This window comes from Argopecten irradians, chromosome 7 (genome assembly GCF_041381155.1).
Source record: "Argopecten irradians isolate NY chromosome 7, Ai_NY, whole genome shotgun sequence".
Classification (NCBI taxonomy): Eukaryota; Metazoa; Mollusca; class Bivalvia; order Pectinida; family Pectinidae; genus Argopecten; species Argopecten irradians.
In genome coordinates, this window is record NC_091140.1 from 24090119 (window position 1) to 24103262 (window position 13144).

Below are 13144 nucleotides of genomic sequence, written 5' to 3' on the forward strand. Positions count from 1 at the left end.
AAAAAAGAGTAGAGAGAGAGTTATGTTGTGATTATAATTAGGAATGTTGTAATAAATACTATCTACACAAAATGTACTGTGCTGTATTGTGATCTGTATTTTTCTCTCTATTTGATAACAGTCATTGTGAAATATTTGCAGAATTGCTTTACGTGTATTTTATATAGCTATTTCAAATCAGATATGAAAGAAAATACTTTTGAAACACCCCAGTGACATATAACATGTACAGTTATATCCCAGTGTTAACCACTGAACCGAAGAATGATACAGTTACTCTCATCATTAGATGATGAAATTCTGATGAAATTAGCTGTATGACTAATGGAGACAATATGTGTTTTATATACATGATGAAATGTGGATATTAATTTCATAATAGATGAATGTTGTTTAAATCACATCGTTAAACATGGTATCACCAATGTGAGAAAATATTTAAAATCACATTTAATATTTGTAAAGAATTAACTCATTCACCCCTGAAATTTCTCAATGGACTGGTCTAGTCTTTGATTTGGAAGAGTCTAAATGTGTTTTCAAGGGCGAATGGGTTAATTCAAGCAGGAAAGGTTTATTGCAGAACCCATAATCTCCCATTGGGATTAACTAAATCATAGAAAGAATTCAAATTACAGGCTAGCTGGACCTGGCAGTCACTACTAACCTTCAGACTAAAATTTAGATTGATTTTGGATAATTTTTCAGTATGAGGATAGTTATGAGTTGAAGTGTGAAACAAGCATGGATTTAGTGTTTGTGGAATGTAGTAATCAGAAATTAATAGCATTATTGTAGCTTCTCCAGTCAATCATGTGTGTGCACTTATCTCATTGTGGCACTCATTCCATGCATATCTTAATTAAATAGTTAAATCCTTACATAAAAATCACTCTGCATCTGTTTCTCTTTTGCAACCATACATACCATAAGCCAAAAAATAATTTATATTTCTGTATTTCGTATTTATTTAATTATCATGTTAACACAAAAACTTTGTATTTGACAGAATGTGACTCAGATGATGTGCTGTACAAAGCATTGCATGCCTATGAAGTTACACAAGAGGGACAACTGGCCTTCAGGAAAGGGGACACAATAACGGTTCTGGAAAAGACAAATGACGGATGGTGGAAAGGCACACTAGACGATAGGGAGGGGTGGTTTCCTGGGAGCTTTGTCAAGGCCATACAGCAGCAAAAATCTACGTCTGAAGGGGGTAGGTCATAGGCCACAAAAAAAATGGTAGTGGAGTTAGGGGCAGAGGCAGGGTAGATGTATGATGATTGTTAGAAAGGCAAACTAGACGACAGGGAGGGGTGGTTTCCTGGGAGCTTTGTCAAGGGGGTTATGTCACACTATAGGCAACAAAATCGAGTTGTAGTGGAGTTAGGGGGCAGAGGTGGAAGAAGATGTATAATGACTTTTAGAAAGGCACACTTCAGACGACAGAGAGGGTGATTAGGTGATGTAGTGGTTAAGCCACTCTCCTTTCACCTAGCCGGCCGGATTTGATCTCCGGCATGGACGTGAAAAGGCCAGGGATCACCTACACGATCACGTGGGTTTTGTCAAGGCCGTACAGTAAACATCTACGTCTTAAGAAGTATGTCACACTAGACAAAAATATATTGTGGTAGTGGAGTTAGGGGGCAGGATTACGGTGTATAACTCACTAGAAATATTGGGAGGGGTATACGTGAAGGCATTTATATGAATGACATAAATGGGAAAAGACCAATTTTGTAGTATATACTGGATTGAATTGATTGGGAAAGATGTTAATATTATTCATCAACCTTGTAGAGGAGAAAAAGGAAGGTGAGGATGAGCCTGATTCTGAGAATCCAAAGCCAAGGGTCAGTTCTTTTCTGCTCAGTAAGGACCAAAGACCACGGTCAATGCACTTGCCCCGAAGTCACTCTGACCGTTACAGCCCAATGAGGCAGCTGACCCCCAAAAGGGACTCCTGGGTGAGTGCAATGAAGGTTTTTTGAAGGACATACATAAGTGCATATAGTATATTTATTTCTCAGAGCCATGCTGAATACATTTTACTAATAAACTGGATAATAGAGTCCAACTAGGTTATTACAAATTCCTTGGGACCCTTCAAATCCTTTCATATTATGGGGGTTTTTGTACTAAGTGGGTTAACATTTGTACAACAAACACAGAAATGAAACAAATTGAGAATTTGAACAGTGATGTATTATTGTTTTATTGAAAACTAGCACTCGGCTAGTGTTTGGACAGTCGGGATTCGAACTAATTAACCCACGGTAGTGGTGTTTGGAAGGGTCTCATATGTCTTCAAGGGTGAAGACTTCAAGAAAGGAGGGAAGGAGTGTTGCGGGATTGGACTGGGTCGATCATCGGTGATCAAGTAGCTCAGTCAGTAGAGCACTCGGCTTGTGTTCAGATGGTCCTGGGTTTGAATCCTGGTCTGGTCGCTACATTTTCTCCTCTCCTGTTCAAAGGATTATCCACTGTATGCGCATAAATGTCAACACACAGCAGTGATCGATTATCAAAATGCGCCTAGGTCAAGATTCACCAACTCTGATTTTGGCACTTCACATGATGTGGTTTTAAAACAACACAAAAAGTATCCAGCGGGCTCGTAAATCGTTACGTATAACCCAGGATTTTGTAAAATTGGATTCATACTAAATGGGTAATACATACAAGGATATTGAATGCAATTTGAAGGGAATTTCAATCCCATATGTATAAAACAGGTTTTGCAATATCGAAGTTTGTATTAGGTGGGCTGGATTAAATGATGTCCCTGCAGGTAGGGCGTTAGAATTGTACCTGCTGCCCCTATTGCATGATCGTAAAAGGCGACTAAATTTAGGATCTTATCTTTTCTCTTCTTCCTAACTGACTTTATCTATCCTAATGCCTCCCTTGGCACCGCCTCACTTTTGGCCTTGAGTTGAGCGTTCGCCCCTGTGAGGAAGGCTCTGGGTTCTGTCCCCTGGCCGAGACACACCAAAGTCTATAAAAGTGGTAGTTTCTGCTCCTGCTTAGCGTTCAGCATACAGGGAGTGGGACGACTGGTTCGCCCGTTGTCAGTATAATGTGACCGGGTGGGGTGTGTTGCTTGGTGTCTTCGGCGGCATGCTTCAGTGATATAGCACTATAAAAAGGGCAACAGTTCCACTATACAAGAAGACACAACACGAACATACCGCAGTCTCCCAGTACACTCACCTCGCACAACATACACGCAACACACCGCATACATGGGAGGCCGTCCTTTCATGACCATAGCTGTTAATAGGACGTTAATAAATCAAACAAACAAACAAACAAGGATTGAATGAAGGAAACATGTTTGTCTTTATTTTTCGTATGCCCAGAATCATAACTATGACATGTGCAAATACACATAGTCACTCTGATAAGTTTATATCGTTTCATTTACACAGCAGCCGTTTGAAGATTGATTTTTTTCACCACTTGATCAGATTTAGAATTAAATGGTAAACAGCATTATGGTTGTATAATTACTGTTAACATGGCTGAATTTTTACTTTGTGTTGTATTTTACAGGCATTGGGTAAAGAAGTGTCAACTCCACGTGTCCCCCAGCTGGAAAAGAAGGGAGACGACTCTGTCGATGGAATCTCGGCTAATCATCTCAGAGACTTCCACCTACATTCTACAGCAGGTATAGTTTACAATTAATAGGAGACTAATGGAATCTTTAAACCTCTTGTGGATGAGATAGAGAGAATCAGCATAACGGGCCGGGAATCTCAGGATGAGAGGTCAAATCTATGCCCAAGGGTCATTCACTCCTTGTCTGACTCCCATGGGAGTGAATGATTACGTTTTTGACCTGTTAATCACTGTACATCTCATTTATTTATTTTTGTCACTTATTCTGCTGCAGGTTTTTTTTTTTTTTTTTTTTTTTTGCCAAAACTTTGGTTACTTTACACAGGTTTTTGTAGAAAGAATTGGTTGAGACAACTTCTAAACTTTTAGATCAATTTCAACGAATCTTAGTGGGGACTACATGTAGATGTACATACAGGGTTTATTCAAATGGTTTTAACCTATGTATGACTCCTTCATCTAACTAAATATATTGATCCTATGCAAGTTTGGATATTTGTTTTATCACTTCAGTTTTCTATTTAAAAAAAATCTCTCTAATGTCTGGTCAAAATCTACAGTTGTTTTTAAAAGAACAAAAATTACAAGTTGGAAAGCAGAAATAAAATTTTGATGACTACTGTTGGTGAAATAAATCAGACTAGGAAAGATAGGGGCTAGTGGTCTCCAGTATCTTTTTTTTACCTTTTGCTTCATTAGGAGACATTGATGAAGATACTTTTAGGTTTTAAAATGTGAATATAAAACGAGATTGATAATTTTTAGGGCGAGCGTACTCTCACCCTATTGTTTTCCTTGTCGGGTGTGCAGTCTATATACATCTGCTATGCGCAGGTTCCAACTGCGCACATGATACCGGAAGTCACTGTCTTATACCGTTTAATAGATTTTGAAAGTAAAGTAGAGCAATTTTCTTAAAAGTTAAAAACCATTGATGACACTGGGGCATGTAAAACCAAGCGTGGGCATTTTATAGGATAAGCTCGGTTTGAACTTGTCTATGCTATCAGATTAAAGATGGATATTAGGTATTCATAACAGATTATGATGTCAGATACACAGAGATAGAGATATATAAACAGTGTATTATCTATAGGCAGGAGATACCAAGCCCTATATCCATACATTGCTAACTTCAAGTCAGAGATCAGTCTGCAGGAAGGGGAGATAATTAAGGGTATCGAGAAGGACAAGAACGGCTGGATGAAGGGGCAGCGTGAATGTACAGGAGAGACTGGGTGGTTTCCAGCAGTTTATGTCCAGGAATTAAATGTAAGTTTTTCTCAATTTGATACAAAATAGGAAGTCTGCAAGGTAGTGATTTCAGATAAATGTTTACTGCATGCAGAATTTTAACTTAATACATAGTTTCATGTCTCTTGCTAAAAGCAGTACTTCAATAAAAGTCCTTTCAACTGCACAAAATTATTTACTTTCAAATGAAAAAGAAATTTATAATTGAATGTGAATTATGAAAGTTATGTTTGTGGGGATGATTTGTTTTACATAAATATTTAGTGTGGTGCCTTTCATATCAATAAAATAGGAATTGATATAGAAAAGAGTGGCCAAATTTTTGTATTTCACAATGTAATAGATTTATGCTCCAAATTAGGCTAAGACTATTAGCAAATAAGCTCTTATAAATCATGTGATATGTAAGAACAATACCCTTTGATATGCTGGGTACAAGTGATAGTTATATTCCACCCTTAAAGTCATTAAATTGGGAGTAAAAACTAAGGCCTCATACCCTCGTATGAAAGAGTTGTATTATTTTATCTGCTCTACTGGGATGATCTAGAACGAGTTTGAAAATCAGCATGATTCAACAGTTACTATGGAGTTATTGCCCTTTGCACTATAATTCATTAAACCTTGTGACCATGCACGATCACTTGAGTAGATATGAACCGAGCTTTATGAAATTTTGTAGACTAACATTAGAAATATCTCGAATGATATCGAAAATCAGCTTGATATGCTGATAATTTATGGAGTTATTGCCCTTTGCATTAATAATTATTATTGGATTTGTGAATATGATAACTTAATTAAAAATGCACTCAGCTTCATGAAACTTTGTGTGTAGACTAACATTGAAAAGATCTCGATGGAGTTTGAAAATCAGCTTGATTCAATTGTAACTTACGGAGTTATTGCCCTTTGCAATTATAATTATTGAACCTTGTGAACACAGGAATGTGAGTAAATATGCACCAAGCTTAATGAAACATTGTAAGTAGACCTATTAGATGTATGTTAGACTTGTATTATATGATATGTAAGACACATAAGGACTTCAAATTTGATAACTGCTCTAAATTGTGTAAAATCCAAAGCCTCATACCCTCATATGAAGAGTCGTGTATTAGCTGGCCTGCTCTACATTATACTTTGGTTTTTTTCTGTGTGCCTAAATTTGTGTTTTCAAACTTGTATTTATATTATTTATAAGGCACATCAATACTTCAATTTTGTTTTATAGGAAGCTGTTTCCCCAGTAACAGGGATAGTGGAGGAGACCCAGGTGTACAATCAGCTTCTGGTCAACAACAGCATGGACCAGGAGGTCATCTGTATTGGTCAGTAGGCTGTCCACTTTATATGTAGACATTAAACCTTATTATCTCAAAGTCAGTAGGCAAGATCATAGTGAAACTTCAACTTATAAATCAAAGTATATTCTATGTGAATATACATTGTAGAGTATAATTTGGTCAGGAGCAGTTCTTTGAATTAATAAATATGGTCTTCATATTAAGTTTCATGCGATAATAATAAGGTTCAGTTGTATTTTGTTGTTTAGTCTGTATGATAATTTGTTTTGTTGAAAAAGAAGTTAAACAAGCATAGAATAATTAAATAGTTTTAAAACTGTTGATTAAAAGCAATCTGGACATTGTTGAGTCCTAGTATTCATACTTTTTATAAACCAAATTTTTACATTGTACTGTCATTTGCTGAAATGGTTGCTAATACAACTACCATACATACATATAAAATTGTACAAAGTTTCAGTGGTAATATTTCTTTTCCAGAACATGTTGCAGTGTGTCCCTTCGCAGCTGAAAATGATCAGGACTTGTCATTTGACATTGGTGACACAGTCTTGGTGTTTGACACTTTAGAAAATGGATGGTGGCTTGGTTGTCATGGAGATGATGTTGGATGGTTCCCAGGAGCTTATGTACAGGTACAGAAAATTCTAATAGTTTTTTTATCTGTATGGCATGTGAACCTTCATGCAATCTTAGAACAGTTCACTGGACAGAGAGTTTTGATATTCAAGCTCAATCAAAGCAGGATGTGAAAATTCTAACCCAATTTACAAAAGCATGGACAGTTTTATGGAAATTTGAATGCATGATTTGTATATTTATAATGTATTTCCATTCTTCCTGCATTTCTAAGCAGAATCATATCTTTATATCTAAAGAGACTAAACATATAACATTGTTTGTTCTTTGAAAATTTTGACAAAAAGTGAAAAGTCATAAAGGTTTTTAGCTCTGCTTCAGAAAAGATCATGGATGTACTCTGTTTGTTTAATGTGGAAACACAACAGAAATTCCATATTCCCGAAGTGAATGATGTCATTTATTATAATAAATTTTTTATTATTATGATAAATGACGGAAATACAATCAATAATCTTTACCTGTTATAATGACTTGTTTGTTATCATATATAAAATTGAGTAAGGGAAATCCCTTACAGAAAGATTGGGGATCAAGTTTTATTTCAAAGTATATTTATTCATAGAGTTAACCCAGCAACTCTGATGTTTTCAATGCATGGATATTGTGTATTTGAAAGATGACCCAATGGAAGTTTAAGATGATTCGTTGTATTGTAGATGTTGTGTTGTTTATTAGGAATCATTTCGCTACAAATTAATTTGCTTTTGATATTTCACTGTAGGGAAATGGAACAAAAATAGCATCAATGCTGATTGATGTCATTTAGAGAAAAAAATTGAAGATTTTAAATGTTCTGTTTTAAATGTTTCTCCCAAAGCAATAAAATACTACTTAATTTGTAAATTCCACTTATTCTATTTACTTTTAGGTTTAATTTTCTTCAATTAAGTAATTAGTTTTATTATTTTCTTCCAAATGTCAGGATATAGTTTTAGAAAAGCTTTGTGCATTGATTTAGAAATTGCTACATCTATGGCACATGTCATCTTTGAACTAATGTCAAGTTTTCTGAAGCAATGGACAATCCATTTGTTACTGTAATGATAAAGACAAAGTGCTAAGTATTGGAGTCAAAAGGACTGGTTGAAGATGAAGGTTCTGAAATCCCCAATAAAAAAAATCAGCATCATCATGATTGCAAATAAGATTGATGGCAGCATAGATATACATTTATTTATCATTGTTTTGACTGAAAAAAATAAAAAATAAAATCATGGTCTCCCCTAAGACCGCTAGTTTTCTGCTCTTTGAAGCCCTCTGAGTTATGATATGTTGATATTGTATTTGATGCTTGTAATATTTTCACTCTTACCCACACTAAATGTAAGCTTGTTGCTCTCCCTTACAGGAAGTCAGACCTAGAAAGGTGAAAACGCATGTAGACTTCTCTGTGTTGATTGGTTCAAATTTTGACGTTGATGTCTCTGTCCTTGACTTGCCACATGCTTAATGTTTTTGTCCTAAAACATCAGTGACGAAATATGTACTAAGCAGTCGTAAAATACAAGTACATTGTTTATTCTGTTGCAATTATATTTATTTTTCGAAATTAATCAGACATAGACATAGTTATTCTTTTATAAAACTCTTAATCTAAAATATCAGTTTCTTGGGAATGCTTTAATATTTTGATGCAAAAACAAACTTGCCTAGTTTGATCAATACAACGGCCTTAGCGAAAATATAAAAAAAAAACAAGCAAAAAATAAAAAGGAGTATCCAAGAAAGAAACCATTATTATCAGACTATAAATTGCTTCTTTCTGGATGGTACAGTGTCGGAAGACTATATATAGATGACAAAGAATCTCCTCGAGGCCATTTAGAGATTGAGAGAATTAAATTGAATTACGCTTCGTTGATTCAGAAATTGTATTGTATTTGACAATACAATATTGATCATCGAGTCACTGCAGAAAGCTGTGTCTGCAAAACCTTCGAAATTTTGATTAAACCAATGGAGACAAATGGCTTCCTTCAAATTCTGGCAATTACACCTTGGGACATGAGCATGAGACAGTTTTTATCCCGTACATGTTTTCAATTTGTTAACATTGTTTTGTGTGTTCGTTTTGCATTCAAGGTTATCAATGTGTCTGGTTAAAGGTTGTTGAGGGTTTTCTAGGCGAACAATATTATGATAACTCTCTACTTCAGTGTTTGATTTTGTTTGTTGAACAATGGCTGATCTTTAGTAAAGATGTATACTGCCTTGGAGTATAAAATATTGCACATTTATATAAATCTTTTTGGTTAGTAAAATACATTTTTCAATACAGTCAAACCTGTCTATGAAACATACACAAGTAACGAAGAAAATATGGCTATTATAGCCAAGTGGTCTTAATACACAAATCGTATTAAATTAACCATTAAGGAGACTGTGAAAGCGGTCTTATTAAACAAGTGGTCTTTATTCATTGATGGTTGCCGAGGCAGGTTTGACTACATCTGAAGTAGTGACTAAATCAGAAACCTTAAAGATGCTCCACCGCTGACAGAGCATAAACGATATCCATTATTTCAAATACAATTCGTCTTTAATCGTGTATGTATATGTCAAATTAACGCAAAAATAATACAAAATAATTCATTTTGCTTATTGTGCATGCGCAACCAGTACTTCATCTCATATATGACATAGTGCCACTGTATTTTTTCGGGATGCAATTAATTATTTTTAAAAGTTTTATCTTGAAGGAAAATTAGAAGCTCAAACTTTTCAATGGTGGTAATGGTGTAAACTAAGTAACTTTTGTAACTGAAGAAAAATACTAAATCGTCTGCTCCTGTTTTTGATAGAGAAAAAATACCATTCGTCAGCGGTGGAACATCTTTAAGTAAAAACGCAGTAGGGGAAATCATTAGAAGGATAAAGAACTCCAAAGGCAGTATACAACCAGCCAGTTGAGAGTGCTACTCCTAGAAAATTCCTTAAGCTTGTAACCAGTGTTAGTAATTAGTGACATTTCATACAGAGTTGTATAGATTTATCACTTAATTAGCTATCATTTCATTTTCTATCAATATTCCATTTGCTAACACAACTGACTTCATACTTTAGGTAGTTTATAATCTTTAAAAGACTTACAAAAGTTGGTACTTCATGGAAAATCACTTGTAAGAATTCCTAAAAATTAGTGAAGATGGAATGAACTACGATGTAATACATGTGATGTTTTGTAAAAAAAAAATGATTTTTATGAATGAACTGTTACTAAGAAATGTATATTTCAAGAGAAATGTTAGGTATCAACATAGGCCTTATCCTAGCGTATCGATAAATAATACTTCAGTCTTTTATTGTTTGAATGGCATGAATGCCTTGTTCTTATCTCTGCAGTCAATCCACTGATCACTGACAACCAATAGGATACATAAACGCACCAACCAAAGTATCACAAACAAAAACAAACTTAGGCAAGCATGACCCACCACACAATATATAGGATATTACAATGCATCACAACACATATATTTGATTATGAAATTTGCATGGAGGATTACTTAAAAAGTCTTCACTCATAATAAGGACTATTATCACTTGAATAATCTATAGTTCAATCTTGATACTATAGATTTTATATTATTTTCCATGTAGTAACTATTTTGTATATAAAACATTGTCAACCCATTCGCAAAGCTTAATGAATGATATCTTTTAAGACATTTGATACTTTTTTTTCTTTTGGAAAAAATTGTTTATAAGCTATAGAAATATTTCTCTACTTACAGATTGTGACTGATGGTCAGAGTTATGTAGATGAGTATGGCAATACAAAAGATTCCCAAAACAGAATGAACGTCACCTCTCCACTACCCGTGTCCTCCAACATGAGTGCATCACAACTTTCTGTGAAATCTGATGACAACATGTCTGTCGCCTCGGATATATCAGGTCGGGACCGTCACGTCAGACAAGCACTGGATGTTGGAAGCCCTGGGACTCTTTCCACTTTCTCTGCAGCCAAATCAGACCGTAGTGCATCTACGTTATCTGTCCAGTCACGGTCTGACGATGACATCTCAATGTCGTCTGGTACCATGGACTCTAAAGGATCTGGAAAGAGGATAAAACCGAAACGGAAAGCACCAAAACCACCTGTAGATGCTGCTGGGGGAAGTAAACTACCTACTCCTATCAAGCCAACACGTCAGGCACCTGCTCCACCCGGTCAAAATCACTCAACGCCAGAACAGAGAGGAATCAGTGAAACTCTTGCGTTAGGAAAACAGGAACCAAGTGCCACTAAAGTCATAAGTGAATTCCCCAAAGTAGAGATTAGCATAACGCAAGACAGTTCTGTAGAAAAATCGAGAAAGCCTGTTGTTCCGAAACGGTTTGTAAAACCAAAGTTGATAAAAGTACCCCGCAGGAAATTGGACTTGAAAAAAGCATCTGACCAAAGGACCAATCAGGTGACACGTTCACCGCCACCTCCGCGTCCTCCACCTCCAAATTTATCTTTTCATTCCCCGTCCAGTACTACAAACACACCCAATATAACAGCTGAGGAAACCACTACATCACTAGAGAACACTTCCTCTTTCATGTCTGGTTTCAATCAGATCGAGGACCAAAGTGGTAGTTTATACAGAGATATGAATATAACATCGATGTCCGCCAATGATAGTTTAATGGGCGGTGGTTGTCCGAAAGACGACAGTGGGCAACTCATGCCAAAACTCCAAAGACAAAATGCCTTATTAAGTGAGGAAAAACCTTTTGGTCATGATACTGATGTTGTGAACACAGCTCCTGTTAACGATATGGAGGAGGATGCGGTTGATGGTCCTCTTAATTCTAATTCTAATTACACAGTTGACGACGCGAAGCCCAAAATTTCTCGGATTCCACAGTTTAACAGGCAAAACAGTGGACAGACAACGTCAACTCCAGAACACATTGTGCCGTTTAGTCCTGAACCTTTGTATAGTCAAGTACAGGAACTCTATGACTCGGATCCCATATCAAATTCGGATTCATATCGACCATCAACACTACAATCATTTAAACCTGTGACAACTCAAAGTCCTGAGGTAATATACTCATATCCTTCCAAAACAATTCCCAAACCTGTTGAGAAACCCAACTCGGATCCTGCGGAGATTCATTATAGCCAGATCCATGTGGTATCAGGTCACACCAATGGTATAGATAGTGTTCCAGAAAGTCTTCCAAACAAAACTCCCGAAAGTCCTTCAAATGAGTCTAATGAAAATGTTCCAAAGAATCATGTAAATAATGCCGAAAACAACGATTCTGTAAATACTTCAAGCAATAATCGTGATAGTATTATACTAGAGGAGTCGCCTAATGTTGTTTATGCTCCAAATGTCCAAAGCAATCATGTGAATGAGACTCAACCCAATGAAACAGGTGATGGTCTGAATACAAGTGTTAGTACAGAACCCCGTACGAAAATCCCAAAAGTGAGACCACCTGTCGCACCTAAGCCAACAAAAGGAATACCTCAACCTAAAATACACTATAAACAAGATACAAGCTCTGAGGAAGTCAACAAGAATTCAATAAAGGATATCAATGAATCCCCGTCTGTGAAAAGGAAGGACACCAGTCAAAAGTCAAAATTACCTTCTGCAAAGGAAGAGGATAAGGCTACTCCAGATAAAAGAATTCAAGAATCTCCAGCATCCAAGAGAAAAGCTGGAATTCAAAGGTCAGGTATAGCGAACTCCCCTGCAAGAGAGGTAAGATCAGGTATTCCTGTCAGTGAATCTCCTACTCGTGATGTCAAATCTGGTATCCCTGTCAACAATTCTCCAGTACCGGGTAAGGAGAGGTCAGGAATTCCTGTTAACAAATCACCAAAGAAATCACCAAGGAACAAAAGTAATGAAAGGGCCATACCAGTGCGTCAAAACAGTGGAGGGAATAAACTAAAGACTAACCCTCAAAATGGTAGTGATCAAAACCAGGACACAAGTTTTTCACCCAAATCTAAACCAAAGCGTCCAAATAAACCGCCAGATACAAATAAGAAGAAATCAAACGGAAAAGTAGATTCCAGCCCAAGCAGGTTACCAAAGTTGTCATCTTTCCAATCACCTAATCAACAGTCTAAAGACCGCGATGATAAAGTCATCAGTCCACCAAAGAAACGGTCTATACCAGTTGCAAAACCAGCCCGACCGCCGCCACCAAATTCTCCTCCAGCCAGTCCCGAGATAAAAATCTCCCATAAAGGAGATAACCAACAATCGCCTGGATCACCTCTTTCAAGCTTTGGCAAAGTTAATGGAGTAAACGGAAAGTCAGCAGATACGAGGTAATTATGTATATATATCAAG

The 13144-nt window shown here is 36.3% G+C and overlaps 1 protein-coding gene across 5 annotated transcripts in view; it reads left to right on the forward strand.

Annotated features, from left to right (window-relative positions):
* LOC138327922 (serine-rich adhesin for platelets-like) overlaps nucleotides 1-13144 on the forward strand; it is a 70680-nt gene that overhangs the window by 51697 nt on the left and 5839 nt on the right. For all 5 annotated transcript variants that reach the window (XM_069274382.1, XM_069274386.1, XM_069274385.1 and 2 more), the window contains 7 exons: nucleotides 1010-1219; nucleotides 1807-1973; nucleotides 3562-3679; nucleotides 4727-4902; nucleotides 6119-6215; nucleotides 6672-6826; nucleotides 10568-13122. In XM_069274382.1, the coding sequence (XP_069130483.1) occupies nucleotides 1010-1219; nucleotides 1807-1973; nucleotides 3562-3679; nucleotides 4727-4902; nucleotides 6119-6215; nucleotides 6672-6826; nucleotides 10568-13122 (3478 nt within the window). The remainder of the gene's footprint in view (nucleotides 1-1009; nucleotides 1220-1806; nucleotides 1974-3561; nucleotides 3680-4726; nucleotides 4903-6118; nucleotides 6216-6671; nucleotides 6827-10567; nucleotides 13123-13144) is intronic.